General features: G+C 40.3%; 1 protein-coding gene across 3 annotated transcripts in view; it reads left to right on the top strand.

The window, feature by feature from the left end:
- The window catches only part of LOC127365778 (rho GTPase-activating protein 29), a 31,774-nt gene extending 14,304 nt beyond the window's left edge, over window positions 1-17,470 (top strand). The window contains exons 1-20 of one of the 3 annotated variants that reach the window (XM_051404241.1): window positions 2,159-2,499; window positions 3,471-3,567; window positions 3,852-3,924; window positions 4,165-4,225; window positions 4,847-4,996; window positions 5,870-5,934; window positions 6,063-6,173; window positions 6,658-6,738; window positions 7,183-7,347; window positions 7,818-7,955; window positions 8,595-8,782; window positions 10,240-10,409; window positions 10,802-10,936; window positions 11,503-11,601; window positions 12,464-12,627; window positions 12,917-13,105; window positions 13,288-13,425; window positions 13,694-13,926; window positions 14,502-14,802; window positions 15,517-17,470. In XM_051404241.1, coding sequence (XP_051260201.1) covers window positions 3,868-3,924; window positions 4,165-4,225; window positions 4,847-4,996; window positions 5,870-5,934; window positions 6,063-6,173; window positions 6,658-6,738; window positions 7,183-7,347; window positions 7,818-7,955; window positions 8,595-8,782; window positions 10,240-10,409; window positions 10,802-10,936; window positions 11,503-11,601; window positions 12,464-12,627; window positions 12,917-13,105; window positions 13,288-13,425; window positions 13,694-13,926; window positions 14,502-14,802; window positions 15,517-16,719 — 3,648 coding nt within the window. In that variant the 5' untranslated portion in view covers window positions 2,159-2,499; window positions 3,471-3,567; window positions 3,852-3,867 and the 3' untranslated portion in view covers window positions 16,720-17,470. Of the gene's footprint in view, window positions 1-2,158; window positions 2,500-2,593; window positions 2,944-3,470; window positions 3,568-3,851; window positions 3,925-4,164; window positions 4,226-4,846; window positions 4,997-5,869; window positions 5,935-6,062; window positions 6,174-6,657; window positions 6,739-7,182; window positions 7,348-7,817; window positions 7,956-8,594; window positions 8,783-10,239; window positions 10,410-10,801; window positions 10,937-11,502; window positions 11,602-12,463; window positions 12,628-12,916; window positions 13,106-13,287; window positions 13,426-13,693; window positions 13,927-14,501; window positions 14,803-15,516 lie in introns of those variants that run through there. The other 2 variants (XM_051404234.1, XM_051404226.1) reach the window with 2 other exon arrangements.

The raw sequence follows: 17,470 nt of genomic DNA, 5'->3' as shown, positions 1-17,470 counted from the left end.
GTGAGATAAACGCCGAGCACACTTTGTAGTTTTTTTCACATGCTGTTGCAACAACTAGTAACGTTAGAAAAACTACAACACCACACCGGATCTAGCTAGACCGGAAATAAAACAACAGGCACGCCGCACGAAATGGATAGATTCCTTGTTGTCTGAAAATTGATTGAATTGATTGAATTTGAGTAACTGGCTCAAAGCAAAGAAGTAGTAGGCTTGCCTTTTATTGGTAACCGTTACTGTTCATTGTTTCTGAAATAAGAGGCTGGGTTGATGAGCCTCTGGTGAATGAAGATTTGTGTGACAAAGTTTCACCTTTTTATTGATGGACAGTGTTACATTGTGTGAGAGATTATTTGCTCCAAGTGAGAATGTTAGTGTGAAATTTAACACTACAGTATATGCCAATGTTGTTTTCAATAAAAACAACATTTGCACAAAGCAAGCCGATCCACTTTTCCATGTTGATAAGAGCATTAAGATGAGAAAAAATAATGGGACCAAAAGAAATCAAGGGACATTTAGAATAGATAAAAATGTGCGATTAATTGCGAGTTAACTATGACATTAATGCGATTAATCGCGATTAAATATTTTAATCGTTTGACAGCACTTACATTTATATAGCATGATTGAAGACCACAGTTTTTATGAAACCCAGTGAAACACGTATGGTAAACTAAATGGGTTTCACAAAACTCCTAAATTATTTTAAAAGTATTTTGGTAAAAGAAGAAGGAAAGAAAGAGTGTAATATATATATATATATATATATATATATATATATATATCTCTATTATAGCGTATGCAACAATTGCACAAAAGTATGCGTAAACAGCGACAGAATGATGTTGCTAGTTTACAGTATGGCAGTGTATAGTGAGTGCCATTGTTCATATTTTATAAGGAAAGCCTTGTCATTTATCATCCTGCAGTAAATACAATAATATGAATATCTGGTTGAAAAGTAGAATCTTGGAAATTTGCCTGTCCACAAGGGGGTGCCTTACATCATCACACACCCTGGTTGGACTGTCCCTAATGGCCAGTAGGTAACACAATACTAACATAGTCAGCCAGCCAGAGGAGGACTGTAAAGGAGAGGCTGAAAGAGGAATGAATCAGTGAGGCGTCAGAGATGGAGGACTCAAAGGGTTGGATGATAACAGGCCTTGTGCGCCTCGGTGTCTTCAGAGTGTGTCATGTCTTCACTCATGGTGTTCTTTGATGCTTGGTCACGACACCTGAGGCATTTGGACAGCCGCCAGGATTTACTGTGGAAAAAAACCTTCCTCCCTCCCTTTCCAAACACACGGTTGTCTAACCAGTTTTAAACGCCACTTACATGTAGAGGCTATCTACCCAAACTATTCTCCTACTATTGTTTTTATCTGACACTGTAGGCAGATTTCAATAAACCTAAAAATGTTAAAATATATGTTCAGCTCCACTCAGCTGTATAATGCAAAGGGTTTCATGCGAGTCAACTATTGTTGTATTGTCCATACTTCTTTTCTGTTTGTGTGTCATCGAAGATATGATCTTTTCACAGACTCTTGCTTGCTCACAACAGACCCAGACAGGGTTTTCTTTTTCTGGTCACATTTTCCCCTCCTACTGAAAAACTGCAGGGCACAGCAATAAAAGTGTCAACTTCCACAACTTATTGAAATTCTTTCCCTGCTCTGTCTCCCTTTGTCTAGGGAAGATGCTGGCAGCTGCCAGAGTGTATTTGTTTACTGCTATCCATCTTGTGTGTGTATGTCAAAGACATTTTTCTGTCCATATGCAGATTAACTTATTGTAGATTTCTTTAATTAATGTTGTTCAGTGATAATGGACACTCTTTTCTCCGTTTAAATGCAACTGTTTTTTAGTTTGCTCTACTAATAGAGCTATTGTACTTAAGTTAACTTTCGGAATGACCTGTCACATCAGAGAAATCAAGTTATGCCAAAAGTATCAGACATGCTTTAACTCACTCAGGACATTTTTCAGGGGCTAATTGTCTCAGTTATGGCTCAACCGTGAGAAAACAATGGCCCCTGTACTTGAATGATGCAGTTTCCATATTTCAATCGTGACAAGGGGGGCAGAGCTCTGGAATCATTGTTATGAGACCCACAGGATGTCCTGAGGAAGAAGTCAGCGCAGAGTTGTACTCTAGCATTCAGGGCCAGGGAGGTGCACGGCAGGGAGGCTTGCACCACTGCGTCTCCTCTTTTTTTGGTGTCCTCAAGAGTCTCCCTGGAGCGTGGGGTTATCTCACCATCCCATAATGCCATGACCCGTCTGTGCTTCATCGTAGGTTGGGAATTAACAATTATCCAACCGCCACTGACATGGATCGAATTTGCTTTCACGAAGAGAAAATGGAAGCACAAAAGCTAGAAAGCAGTCTGGAAACTGGAACTGAGAGAGATTTTTTTACCCAGCAACTGATTGTTAAGGTTTTTTTGGTCGCAGTTACTAGACAGCGATGCCAGGTGGCATAGAGAAAAGGTAAGTGTTGTCATGGTTGTCTATAGTGTTACATGTCACAGAACTCAAGCTGTGTGAGTGTTTCCTGTTGCGGGCAGACAGGAAGTACTCAGCTTAGTCGGATTTCACTGCCTGTGTCTTTGGTTCTAGTGATTGCTCTCTGCAAATATCTTGCTGAGTAAACTGTTTCCTGACAAGGAAACATCTTTGCACGCGTTCTCGAAGGTTTGTCAAGCTTGAATGGCCGTACGGTTCTAAGATCAGTGGACGTCTTGCTGTCAGTAGATCTCAAAGTCAGTAGTATGTACGATTGATTGCCTTCTCTGTACATGATCAACATGGGAAATGGCCTATGGGATTATAACACATTGGAAGAAAAGAGGGAACATTTGGGATTGTTTCTGAATATTCCTTGAAGATCCTTGAAGCTCTTTGAAGCTCTTCCGAAGAAAACATTTCTGATTGGTAGGAAAACATGGGCCGTACATGTCATTGCTTCAGCCTGCTTCTGCTCTAACGGTTGTGGTTTTTAAACTGTTTGCATACTCTTCACGTTTTTTTGATCCTGTGTAACCACTCAGGGGAGTTGACTTTTTGTCTGTCATCAAGGAGAATGTCAACACTTACTTGAAACAACCTTGTAGAGTCGATAAACCACTCCCTACAAAAGTCAATCTATCTATGGTCTCTATTACTTATGATTGCAGAAAGAAGACAAAAAAAACAATGCCCTAGGGCAAACTGCATGCGTATAATATGCTGTTAATACATAGCTGTGGGTTTTCAAACGTTATTTAGCTTTTTGCTCCACTTCATTTATGTGATCAATCATCCATGTGTTTATCATATCAGTGGTTAGCACCTCCTCGCCCAGCCATATACACGCCTCTTTGTGATACAAATGCATTTGTTGAAGGATTGAGTATGCACAAGCTGGTTTGTAATACAATTTTATTTTGGCTTAAGTTCTTGTATTTTATCACTCTTCACAGGCGTTAACTTCAAGGAAGTGAACCCAGAAAACACAAAAGCTATATTTGGCGAGATACACACATCCATTGACACTTTGGCATTCACATTCGGCAATGTGTGAGTACAATGTTTGTATAACTTTTCAACACCACTAGATTTGATTACTTTTTGTGTAACAGCCAAGAAAAGAGTGACTGACAACCTTTAACTTTTTAATAAATGTTTCTGTGTTATGTTTATCTGTGTTTTGAATTGTAGATCTACAGCTTTTTTTTAAACATTGTTTAATGAATAATATACTTCACAGTTGCATTTCTCAGAGCTCTTTATCACTTAATAGATTTGATCAATTTGAATGAAATTTGACCATAACAAACTGCTTTTGACATAAATCTACCCAGAGTTTCTGACTTCCTTATGGGAGATGAGGACAGTGGCTCAGGGTTGGGGATCCCCCAGACCAGGAGAAGCAGGGTAAGACACAATCTTTCTCTTTTCTAGTTTCTTTTTTCTTTTTTCTTTTTTCAAAGCTTTGTTTTCAAACATGACAGTTTTCAAAAGGGTAGCAATTTTACCACGCCTCCATTTAAAAAAGCCTCAAAGACTTGCTTTCTGTACTTAATTGGGGTGTTGAAAACCCAGCTGCTTCTGATGTCTAACTTTGATTGTATGACTGCTTTTTCTTCTTTATAATCTCACATGTCTTCTTCACAGTCTTTTGACAATCTCTCTGTGGATCCTGAGGGATATGTTTCAGAGAAAAATGACCTTGCGGGTAAGTGTTATTCACATTCCGTCATTCACCTCTGAGCAATGTGGGTGAAAAATAAATGAATACTGAAATGTAATAGCTATTAATGGCTGCTTTGGAAAGCATTTAATGGTTGCTTTGTAGCCCAGGGCACCCCGGAGTGTCAGCTTGTGAGTCAGTTGAGTGATTTAGGCTTTGGACTGTTGAATGCCTGAGGTAGACCCGCCTTAAACCTCTGCTTCCACCCCTGTTATTTCTGCTGCTTTTTTCATACTAGCTGCTCGTTTTCCCCTCTCCGTCCACATATCTGACATTCCTTGCCTGTTTAGGAGTAGTTCCGTGTGGGATGGGAAACACATGGGGTTTGTGTTAAATCAGAAGGCGGGCGGCTGGGAGAGGTGCATCATAGTGTAACCAGTAAAAAGAAAATAATACTGTTGGACTATTTTAACAGATGCCCGGCACTTTCATATCCTCCTACGCTGTCAACTTTAACCTTAATGTGTTTTTTCATTTACCTCCCACACGTGTCTGTTGGGATAGTAGATCTGAGACGCATCAATCCCACACTTGGCAATATTGTTGATACCGTGTGTTTTGATTCACTTTGTTTTGATATGTGTGTCTCCTCTGCTGACTCTCCAGGCCCAGAGGTGCCATTGTCACGGGAAGAAGAAGTCGACTTGACCCTGCTAAAGAATGACAGTGGGGTGGAGTCCGCTTTACTCTACGCCAAGGCCTGGTCCAAGTATATCAAAGACCTTCTGGCCTGGATGGAGAAACGACTGGCTATGGGTGAGACACTGATACTCTTGACATTGCACTGGGTTCCATCTTATGTTGCAGTGCAGTTGAAACCAAACAAAATCTAAAGCAACCTTTTTTTAAATAGACCCCTGAGTCATTATAAGCCTTGTGATTGTTAATTGAGGAGAGGCAGAACAGCTTGTGGGCACTTTACCGCCATTTAGTCATGGCAATTTGGTCTTCAGGAAGGCATCTGAGCTCAGTCAGTCAAGGATAAGGGCTTCACTCCTTCATATACAAAGACTTCATCAAAGCGCAGAGATATTTTTTTTTCTTACACATCATATATCGGATATGCTCAGGAATATCAGAATAACTACAGAAAGTTAATCAACCATTGTAAGACATCTGGAATTTCAAATTATTTATGCTATGCTTCTACTATATATGCATATACACTATGATAGAGTCTATGTATGCTTATTGTATACTTCTGCTGACTATAGGAAAAAGCAAATTATTTAGCTTAACATGCCTGTAAAGGCCTACAGCTGAATTAGGATCTTTATGGGTCCTGCTGATATGTATTTATTGAGAATCTGTATTTATTTTGCAGTCTGAGAAGAAAGCATTTACCTCTTTGCCTTACTGTTTGTTCCATATATACATCTACTTAGTCCTCTTCAGTTTGTTTAGTGCACGATATATGTAATGTACTGTAAAGTGTAATCTATAACCACCATAACTTCCCATATCAGCTAAGAGTCATGAGTGTGAAGTCTTTGTGTGTCTGGGGCCAGCATTATACAATTAGATGAAAACACTACACACGCTTTTATCCAAAAATAGTTCATTGTTAGTGGACAGTGAGTACAGACATAAACAGTTCCTCATCCTTTTGTACAACAATTTTTCTTTCAGATATCGAGTATGCTAAAAATTATTCCAAAATGGCTGAGTCTGCAAAGGCACTGGCAAGTCAACAGGTAACAGAGGAACCTTTTAATATGAATATTGTAATTAGTATAGCATTGTTACCTCATTTCTTTATTCAAATACATATCTTTATGAAATTATTATTCAGATTTTAATTTCTTTATTTCATTTCTCCAAGGACTACATGCCATTCAGTGATATCTACGTTTCCACATTCAAGAACGACATTGAATACAAACAGCTGCTTATTCAAACGGCAATGGCTCTTCAGTCGAATAAATTCATACAGGTAAGAGTGGCATGAACATCTGTGAAGAAGCACTTTGTTACCTCATTCAACTTGTACCTCAAAACTTCTGTAGTTTGATTATTTTCAGCCTTTCAATAGCAATGTCTCATGGAGCAGAGGTGGCCTTTTTTGCCTTGACAGTGAGGCACATAAAGAGTGCACAATATAAAAGATTTAAAAAGGCTTATTGTGAAATAAGACAGGCATGACTGTGCAAAGTTTAGCACTCTTAAAGCATTTTTTTTTACCAGGATGATTTTGAACATTTAAGTGTCTTTCTTGTTATCAGACTATTCTCAGGCCCTTTTGGGACTTGTCATTTCTGGTAAAAATGTCACACACAGCCAAGACTTCTGGCAGTTAAAATTAGAAAGCCTTCCTGTAATCCCCTAGTTACCATCCTTATGTCTTATCTTTAGTGCAAAGCGGTAAAATAAACTTATTCAGAAATTGTGAATCTCATTGTAATTGTTGATTTTCTCAGCCTCTTCTGGCCCGTAAGAATGAACTGGACAAGTTGAGGAAAGACATCAAGGAGCAGTGGCAGAGGGAGCAAAAGAAAATGGTATGTAATGAATCCCTGTTTAGATACACACTATTGGCTTGATAGCAATGCTACCCGTTTCCCTTTTTGCATTATAGACAAAACACCATTTCACAGTAAATGTAACAATGTTGTCAACCAGCCAGGAGATGTCAGATATGTAAATGTCAGTATAGTTAAAGTCGTGGCATACAATTCTGCAAAAGCACAAAATAGATTTAAAATTTGAGTCATCATTGATATATAAGAGTACGTTTTTTTCTGCTCTCTAGGCAATGTTTATAGCATTAATCATTTCACTATTTCTCAGTGACTTGGCTGTTTACACATTTTACTCCGTCACTTCACATGCAAGGCTAATCAACCGCAAAGGCGCTTCTGATTATATTTGTGATAACTGTTGCAGACCTATACTATATATTTAATCACATAGTTGTTTTTGGTTAATCTCTGTGGCTTTGGCAGCAAGAGGCAGATACAACATTGCGTAAGGCGCAAGCGCTGAAAGCCCAGAGGAAAGATGAGTACCAAAAGGCCCACTCATCTACCAACCGCTCCCTGGAGGAGCAGTCTAATGCTGGTAAACAGCTGGAGAAGAAGAGGAGGCTGGAGGAGGAGGCTCTGCAGAAGGTAGGCAAGGGAGAAGATGATTTGGGGGGGAACTAACCCTTATAAATAGTATCTTATAGTAATTCCTAAACATGACATGTCATGATAGGTGAGGTTTAGCAGTAGATACTCTCAAACCCTGTTAGTATCTCTTAGGTAGAGCACTAATCAGAAGGTTGGCGGTTCAATCCCTGGCTCCTCCTGCTGCATGTCGAAGTGTCCTTGAGCAATATACTGAACCCCAAATTGCTCCCGATGCATCGGTGTGTGAATGTGGATGAATGGATTAGTTTCTGTTTGTGATGAGTGTTTGCAATCACTGTATGAATGTGTGAGTGGGTGAATGTGGCATATAGTGTAAAAGCGCTTTGAGTGGTCGGAAGACTAGAAAGGCACTATTACAGTTGAATTTCTACACACTCATTGTACTTTGCTATTTAATGTTCCTTCCACGTCCTCACAATTTTCTCTGTATTTATTGTTGTGGTCAGGCAGAAGAGGCCAGTGACCAGTACCAGAACTGTATGGCTGACGCAGGCGTCAGGAAGATGGATATGGCCAACGCCAAGAGTACCATCCTCACACAGATCCGAGAGATGGTCTTCCAGTGTGACCTCACACTCAAAGCTGTGAGTACACAGTACATAATATAAAACATGACTAAATGTTACAATCTCTTTCAGTTTAATTGAAAGGTCTTTTAAAACAAGGACACTAACTCAAACTCCTCCATAAAGAATGTGAATCAAAATAACATTTATATGATCGAAAGACTCCTGATGGGAGGCAGTAGCCTTACGTGTGCTGTGCTTCATGTGTTTGGCAACTTTTGAGCTAAAATATTCAGCATATTTGCAAACATTTTTAAGATTGTAAAGAAAGTCAAATTCAAACAATTGCTAGGTTAAACCAATTTGAAGGCATTTATAGGCTGTCAAAATCACAGCAAAACGCCATATGATGCCATAACAAGCAATTTGACATTCACTATTGCTTAAATTCAGTTTGAATTGAAAACAATATCTGTCAAGTGCAGAAAGTTTGCGCCAAATGCTTGATCAGGTTCTCAATCTTTCTTATTTCATCAAAGTAGGATATTTTGTGATTTAAATCCTCATTTGTTTATATTGCATAGGAAGAATAGAAACTACAGTACATGCAAGAATGTTAAGCGGCCTGTATGTGTCTTTATCTATTTATCATTTGTTCATTCATTCAGTGAGTCATTCACTTACTGACTCATTTAACTTATTAATTTAATTCTTCAGGTGACAGTGAACTGGTTTCAGATGCAGCAGGCGCAGACCGTGTCGCTCCCTGCCCACTACCAGGCCCTGAGTGAGAGTGCCAAGTTGTACGAACCGGGTGAATGCTATGCTGAGTTCGTCCGGAACCTGCCCAAAAATCTGCCTAAAGAACGTTTGCACTCAGACTCCATCTCCTCTGACAATACCAGGTACCAAAGACTGTGGATGCACACTGAGAATCTGGAAATGGCCTCTTTATTTATATTCAGCAATGATGCTGATGGCTCTGAATCTGTTTGGCTTTGAATGAGAAGGTTGGCTCTATTATTTTCAAAGGTTAGCTTGTGAAATCTGCTTCCTACACTCTTCCTACACTACCTTGTGGTTTACTGAAGTTTAATATGGCCATAATATGAGACAGACAATGTTAAATAAGTTAAATTGAGTGAATTGAGTTTTAGGTCATTCAAACTTCAGTTTCAGAGGAGAGTGTTTCAAAATATGTTTAAATCGTTTCCGCCCATTTAAAAGTCGTTCATAGTCTAGTTTTCTTTCAGCAAACATAACAGAGAGTGAGTCAGAGTGAGAGGAAGCGAGAGAATCAAGGAGAGACAGAATGCATGTTGAATTTGTTGCCCTTCCTCAGGAAATATCTGTGGCGCAGGCAGAATGCAGCAGGGGAGATTGTGAGCGTGAGAGTTTGGCTCTAGTTTAGAGCTGTCCCTAAGACTTTACTTAGATTGTCAAAGCAGAATCAGCTTCCTACACACACACACACACACACACACACACACACACACACACACACACACACACACACACACACACACACACACACACACACACTACCACTAAGACAATAAGCAAACTTTTTTAGTCTTATGTTAATGGTAAGTTTGATGATGTTGTTGTAGCTCTGGTGTTGACATTGATTGAAAATTGTTTTTGTGACTGAGAAAATAGATTTAGTGCTTAGTGTTTGTACTTCCATTATTGTGAAGCCACAGAAATGTTTAACATGACATTACATGTCGTAGTGGTCTGCTGGTTGAGCTAATTTCACTTTCTGTTCCTAATCCTCTCTTTAAGTTTCACGCTAGCACTTGCATTTCTGAAAATACTTTAAAGTAACAAATCAAACGGAGTATTTTACATGACTTTTATCAACATCTGTTAACAACTATAGGTTTACAGAAACCTTGAGTGGTCTCCAGTACAGCTTAGGTTAGCCTGTAATAGACAGAAACATATGCTCTAATACAAGGCATGCTTTTTTCCAATGAAGTGAATTGGCTAGCTAAATACAGCAGAAATCCCACAGGTGTGTGTAGTGAAGAGGTAGTATAATGCACTAAAATATTCTAAATAAAGCAGCTATCAGATACAAATTGAAATGTGTCATGCTTGCTTATTCATAATACTCTGCTCCAAGTAGTTAAAAATGCTTGGAGTCTCTGTGGTGGGTGTTGGCAAAACAGATTACGTGCCAGAAAATGAAAGCCAAAATTGCCTGGTGAAATAATGGTTGAGTCACTGGTGTTCAACAATTCTGTCAAATCTCCACAGAACAACACTGTGTGATATACTGAGCTTTGGGATAAATGAAATCTTTCTTACTGGTTAATTCATCACTTTGTAACCTTTAATGCTCGCTTCATTTCCCCAGGTTTGTGTTCAACAAAAGGTCAGTGGGCAGCACTCATTCCTCCCACGGCAACCTGTCGCAGGCATCCATCACCTCCTGTGAGGTGCTGAGCGGAGACGAAGTGGACAGTCCCTTACACCGGCCTGCAAAGATCAGCGAGAGGAGGTCAAACAGCAGCACAGACATACAAGGTGTTCATTTAATCATTAATGTTAACTCAATTACAAAATGAGTGATAATAACATTTAGGCAGCATGTATTAAATGTCTGTCAGTCATAGAGCGCTTTTACAGACATGGATAATTGTCAATTATGGGTATAAAGCCAAAATAATTGTTGCTGGAGGTTAGATTGCTGATGCTATCTGTGGGTCGGATCAGCCTGCAAACCTGCTTGTATCTGTACATGAGCCTTTCAGGGACTTGTGCTGTGTTCTGAGTCATGGAAATGGTTTCAGGACTGAAGTCAAAACAGCTTGAGTTGTGTCTTGCTTATTCGTCATAAGTCTGGAATATCTGTGTGATCACTTGGTTGTTATTCTTTGCGTGTGTGTGTGACTGTTGGTCTGTATGTTTTCTTGAAGGACTGAAAAGTCAGGGCACGCTGAGACCCTGGGCCTCCAATAGTCAAGGGAGCCAGGGCGGGATGTGCAGTGACTCAGAGAGTGCGGGAGGCAGCAGCGAGTCGAGGTCTATGGACTCCCCCACCGCCAGTCCAGGTAAAAGGATTTTATATTAAGCCTTTTTATAAAATTCATAAAAAGGTCTTGAGAGTATTTGCACATGGAAATTAGGATAGTATACACAAGTAAACAAGGAGTAAACAAGAAACATTTGTGTAGAAGAGATGAGAAATCATTGGAAAAAAATCCTAAAAAAGATAAAAACAATATAAGTGAGATGATTAAGATAGAGAGAAGATAAAAACACAAACGAGAAAATAGCTTCACAACAAATCACATCAAAGCTAAAAGAGGATTAAAGCACTCATGATGAATTTTTTTTCTATTATAATCTTTTAAGTTTAACTTCCTCATTGTACTCCAGACCCACACACTACTCATCTCTTAGTGCACTTCCCTCTGCATTTGAAACTACTTGCCACTGTGTGCCAAGCTACTTAATATTCAAGACTAAATGTACACACTTGAGCGCCATAGCTTATCTGTTCTCAGTATTGCGCTGGGGTATTGTCCCAGTGCCAGTCTAGGGTAAAGCTGTATATTTATAATTAGCAACTGAACATTGTTATGTACAAATTCATGACCTTTATATATATGTGCAGGTGACTTCAAACGACGGCTGCCCAGAACTCCCTCAACTGGGACCATGTCTTCTGCTGATGACCTGGATGAGAGAGAGCCACCATCGCCCTCAGACAATGGTAAGGCGTGTGTGTGTGTGTATGTTTTGTCTTTATGACTGTGTTTTATGTGCCCGCTCTCCACAGGCAGATGCATGCCAACGTGTGTATACCAATTTTGGGCTTGTGTCTGCAATAACACAGCCAGTCAGTGTGTCCATTTATGTGATGGGGAAGTTAAGGGAGGGAGGGAGGGAGAAATAGTGAGAGACTACTGCACAATTCATAAATAGTGCTTTTGTGTGGGCCTGACTCTTTGGTGGATTTCGCTTACATCAAATATTTTTACACTCGATGGAGCTGAACAGATGGGATTCATGTTAGTTTAGCCGTATGGCCTCAGGTTACACTTCCTTTATCTATGCTGAACTGTCTCGGTCAGTGTATATGTTTATTTTCTCATTGTGAATTGAAGCAGCAAAGCAGCTCTTCTATTCTATTTCTGTTCTATTTTTAAAAAGATCTTGTGAATTGACAGTAATTGTGTGCTAAATTGCATGATCAAGATCTAAATGTATGCATTGAATATTTTTTTGGTATTGTTTTTTGCAGAATTTGACTATTTAACTAAATTTATATGCCTTGAGAGATTCTTTTATTTCATCACATGACCATATTGTTTATTTTATCCCAATTATCATATCTTAATTTAATCTTTCTGTTGTGAGTTTTTTCACACTTACATACTTTTTCACACATTTTCTCAATTGGTCTCTGAAATGTGTTAACAGCCAGGAAAGGAAAACTACTCCAAGTTACCGTTAATGTAGTGACGTGCCAAAGACTTTTCTAATTGGCCGCATAGAGGTTCAGTTTTTGCTGTTTACTCAACATGAACTCACCTGTGTTAGTAAGTTCCCTCATCGGCTGCACTGATTTTCAGGCCTGGCAGAGATGGTGACAGAGACAGCCAGTTCTCCTGGTCCCTTCCGAAATGCTCAGATGTCCAAAGCTGCTCAAACCCATAAGCTGAGAAAACTACGAGCTCCGTCTAAGTGCAGAGAGTGTGATAGTCTGGTGGTTTTCCACGGAGCTGAGTGTGAGGAGGTACGGTACATACTCTTTCATTAGCTTTAGAAATGATAACAGTGGTGTGTGTTTATGTACAGTTAAGATAAGCAGGGCAAACTTTTTCAGCCACAGTGAGTAGCTGTGAATGTAAAAGACATAGTTTGTACTGTATTTTTTGCCATTTGGCTACTGACTCGCCCTGAAACAAGAAGAGACAAAAATTATACAAAATCAGTTGTTTTATTGGCAGTTGTTGAATATTAGTAATAATCTATCAGCCACTTATTTCTTTATTTAACTGTCTCTGTCTTCGTTTCTTTGCCAGTGCTCCCTGGCCTGCCATAAAAAGTGTCTAGAGACGCTTGCTATTCAGTGTGGCCATAAAAAGCTGCAAGGCAGACTGCACCTGTTTGGTATCGACTTTGCCCAAGCAGCAAAGAACAGCCCAGATGGTATCCCTTTTATCATCAAGAAGTGCACGTCTGAGATTGAGAGTCGAGCCCTCAACATCAAGGTACATTTGCATACAGTGGATTTGTTTGTCTTTTTATCACTTTATCTCTTTGATTGCTTTTTCGAGCCATACACATTGGACATATTTCATTACGTTATATGAAATACCATTGTTTGGGTTATGTCAGGATTATGTGTTACAGTAAAAATGTACCAATCCGTGTAACTGTTTGTTCCGCACAGGGAATTTATCGTGTGAATGGTGCCAAATCACGTGTTGAGAAGCTCTGTCAGGCGTTTGAAAACGGAAAGGACTTGGTCGAGCTGTCTGACCTCTCACCTCACGACATCAGCAATGTCCTCAAACTCTACTTGAGACAGGTGGGTCTTGCATTCTTACGATAAAGATAAAAGAAATCACAATTTAAAATGAGTAGGTAATGTAAGTTAAAGTATACATTTTTAGACAGTGTTCTATAAAGTATTGCACAGGGTAAATTCTTGATTAAAGTCGATTTTAGCAAAGCAGTTGGTCAAAGATTATGCTTAATGCTTACATGTGGGACCTATATATTCATACTTAAATAAACATTAAATTCATTATACATGCACTGGTAGTTTAAACATTTTCTATTTCTTCTATCTCCAGTTACCAGAGCCATTGATTCTGTATCGATACTACAATGACTTTATCGGCTTGGCCAAAGAGTGCCAGAGAGTGATTGTGGAGGAGGTTGATAAATCTCAGCGCACCCAGACAGAAGAGAGAGGTGGGCCGAGCATCCAGCTCAACAGAGTCATTTACAAGATCAGAGACTTTCTCCACCAGCTTCCTACAGCCAACTATAGGACTCTGCGCTTCCTTCTAGCACACCTTAACAGGTAAGGGCTGTAAACAAACACCCATTGTAAAGACGTCGGTCTGTCGCTCTCTGCACAAATACACTGATACACAGACTTCCTCATAAGACACAAAGGGAAACAGAGACTTCCCTGTTGCACAGAGGAAGTAGCACAAAGTACATAGAACTCATGCTGTATTTATAGCCTGGTTCAGTTTGTTTCAAATCTGACACCAGAACCAATTTTTGTAATGAATATTCTGTGCTTGTGTCCTTTTTTATATTTAAATTTCATGATTTTTGTTTTAGCCTAGCAGTATGTGGCATAATTAATTGAATTCACAGGAAAAGACTTTTAGATCATTACATGTGCTTTGGATTGTTAGCAGCTTCATGAGGCAGGTTTCATTTTTTAGACTTTTGCCACTGAAGTTTCAGTGAAACCTTGCCAGGGGAAACACTGACTGGCCAATTTTAAAACGTTTTAAAGGGGTCAGTATTGATTTCCAGAATGTCATTCTGTATCAATGTACTGTTCCTTACAATCCAGATCAGAACAATACCTGAAAAATGCCTTTTATAAATTAAACTCATCATTAATCTTTTATACCACAGAGTGACTGAGCAGGCAGAGGAGAACAAGATGACTGCGAGTAACCTGGGAATTATCTTTGGACCGACACTGGTCAAGCCTCGACAGACGGACGCTGAGGTGTCCCTGTCCTCCCTGGTGGACTACCCCTACCAGGCCCTGATGGTGGAGCTGCTGGTGCGACACTTCCAAACTGTCTTTGATGCATCGCTTATGCCTGGCTCAGACATCACCACAACTGAGCAGGCGTCCCCCAGACTCACCCCCCAAGAAAAGGTGCAGCGGCTCAGCAGACACTCCACCTCCCTGATGGACATCAAAGAGGTGAGGAGGGATTGAAGGGTGTGACTGAGCCGTACTGGGCTCGCAGTAAGGGTAACCATCTTGGAAGAGCACTCTTAAGTTGTAACTAAAGGATGTCCTCACTGTTCTCGCCTGCCCTTTTTGTGTTGCCGTGGATTAGCAATACAATTATAAAAGGATCTGAAGAGGACATAATCAATTCTTGTCTTAATTCACCATTTAATCCTCTGTTTTTAAAGGGGAGCTCCACCAATTTTAGACACAGAAGTCTGTTTTCTTTTTATTACTGGATTACTGCATATGTAAGTTGTATAAAGGCTTTTGTAGCTCCAGAGGGAACTGCATGAAGTCTCATAAATTGCCTCGAAGGATGTCACTCATGTCTGTTTGAGGCTAGCAGCTCAAGGCTACACTAGCTGCTGCTAGCATGCCACACCCAAATCTCCAACCAACCAACTGTTGGAGGTCGAGTAGCAATGTGGGTAATGTACTGTAGCTGCCAGGAAGAATGTGTGGACTAAAAAAGATGATATCTCCGGTTCTTTCTTTCTTGTTAATCATGACTGTCTGACAGTGTCATAGGGGTGCACATGCGAAATATGTAGACTACTCTTTTAAGAAATACAAAAATAGGTTGAGTTATGTTGTTATAATATAATGTACAATTACATTCTTAAAGAAATCATCATTGACTATTTATTCTTATCTAATCTAATTGTTTTCATGTCCCTCCAGAGTGCCAAAGTGTACAAAAGATACTCATCAGTAATCCCGTCCTCACACATTCTGAATGAGGTTGAGGAGGTCCAGCCAGGAACAGACAGAACAGAGGAATCAGCCCTGGACAGACTCAACGGGATCCAGACATCTAGTGGAGGAGAAGTCCAGAGGTCAACATTGGTGTTTGGCCGTCCCAGCACCACCATCCCTTCCTCCACCACCACCGCCGCTGTGGCACCAAAGGTCCAGCTACGCACCCAGCGCACCAGACATGTGTCTCGGCCGATCAGCATGCCGCTGGAACGCCTGCCCGCCCCCGCCCAGATCAGCGAGAGGAACAACCGTAACACTGCTGCTAACGTTGATAGAAGCTCAGCCGAACGGGACCCTGTCTCTGAAACTATACAGGAGATTCCAGAGACAGAAAAGGCTCGACAAAGTGGCTCATCCAGGGTTAGCACCTACTACATCACTCCTTTCATTGACACACAGACGATGCAGAGGAGAACGTGGGACAGGAAGTACAAGCACTATGATGTTACACCCAGGACTGCTATGATTGTGGCCAACCTGCCTTCTGCCAGCTCTGGGGTACAACCTGTAAAGGCAACTATGCCTGTCGCTGTCAGCCCAGCAGTAACCACTGCCTCTGTGGTCCCTACCACAAGTAGTATGAGCACTGTATTCTCCAACAACCCCTACACAGGGTCAGTCAAGCCTGTCTGGACTTCTAAAAGGGAAAATGACACCAATAATTCAGTCGGTGAGTCTAGCAGCTCACCAAAACTTCCGCTGACGCTCAGGGCACCGAGAACTCTGCAGCCTCCTCCCGGAACTTTCTACAAGCCCCCTGCTTCCGTTAACAGCAGAGCCAGAACGCTTCCAAACTGGACTACTACTGTTACCACAGTCACCACCACCACCACCACCTCATCGCTCGCCCCCACCACCTCATCTCTAGCCCCCACCAACCCTGCTGAGGTAGTCACACCGTCCCCTGCCCTTACAAGCCCCCCACAGACACGGCTCCAGACACAGGACTCCACTGACAGCGCCATTGACCCCGGGGGGCTCAACCTCAGCTACCCTTTCTCCCCCCAGTCCCCACCCCCAAGCAGCCCTGAAGACCTCAGCCCCAGTGAGAGTAAACCCGTCTACCAAAGACTGCGACCTCGGCGGATGCAGGAGCTTGAACACAGAGAGGCCCATTTTGTCTGATGCCAAAAAAAACATATTGTATCTGTAAATATGAATGTATCTGTGCCATAGTGTATACTGTGGAAACATTTTTTATCATACAAGCTGAGAGTGGGAGAAAATATAGGCCTGTGAAAATAAACCATAAAAGTGTTATAAGTACTAATATATTGTATTTTACATGTTCAAGTCAAAGTGTCAACAGTGGTTGGTCACCCAAGCATTCAAAACAAGCAATTATTACAAGTGTGATGCCATCATTGAATGTTTAGTTTTGTTTTTTAAATAACAAATACATGAATCTTTATGTGAAAGAAAATTTACCAACCACAGATTGATACCTGTCTGTAAAGAATTGTAAGCCTATCATTTTCCTTGTTTGAATTGAACAGTTGAGTTCATGTTTGATTTGTTACAAAATTCTATTTTATTGTAATCACACAATGCACTTAATGCAGGTTCAAATTCTAATGTTGCTGTTAATGTTAAAATTAGATTAATTTTGTATTTTATTCCACAAGAAACAGATGAAAGTATTTTTAACATGGAGTTCAACATTCTTACCTTTTTAAATTTGTCCATTGTCGCCTGTGATTGGTACATCCTTCTCAGTATGTAAACCATATGTATCTGTTTACGTTTTTTATATCCATTCATACATACTGCATGTTTGTCACAGTAATTTTGTCTCATCACATTATTGTGACTGTACAGAAGAAAAACGACATGCAACAGTACTTGCTGCAAATTAAAAATGTAGTTGAAACTGTTA

The sequence above is a fragment of the Dicentrarchus labrax genome, unplaced genomic scaffold, assembly GCF_905237075.1.
Source record: "Dicentrarchus labrax unplaced genomic scaffold, dlabrax2021, whole genome shotgun sequence".
NCBI classification, from domain to species: domain Eukaryota; kingdom Metazoa; phylum Chordata; class Actinopteri; family Moronidae; genus Dicentrarchus; species Dicentrarchus labrax.
This window is presented reverse-complemented; position numbering and strand designations above follow the sequence as displayed.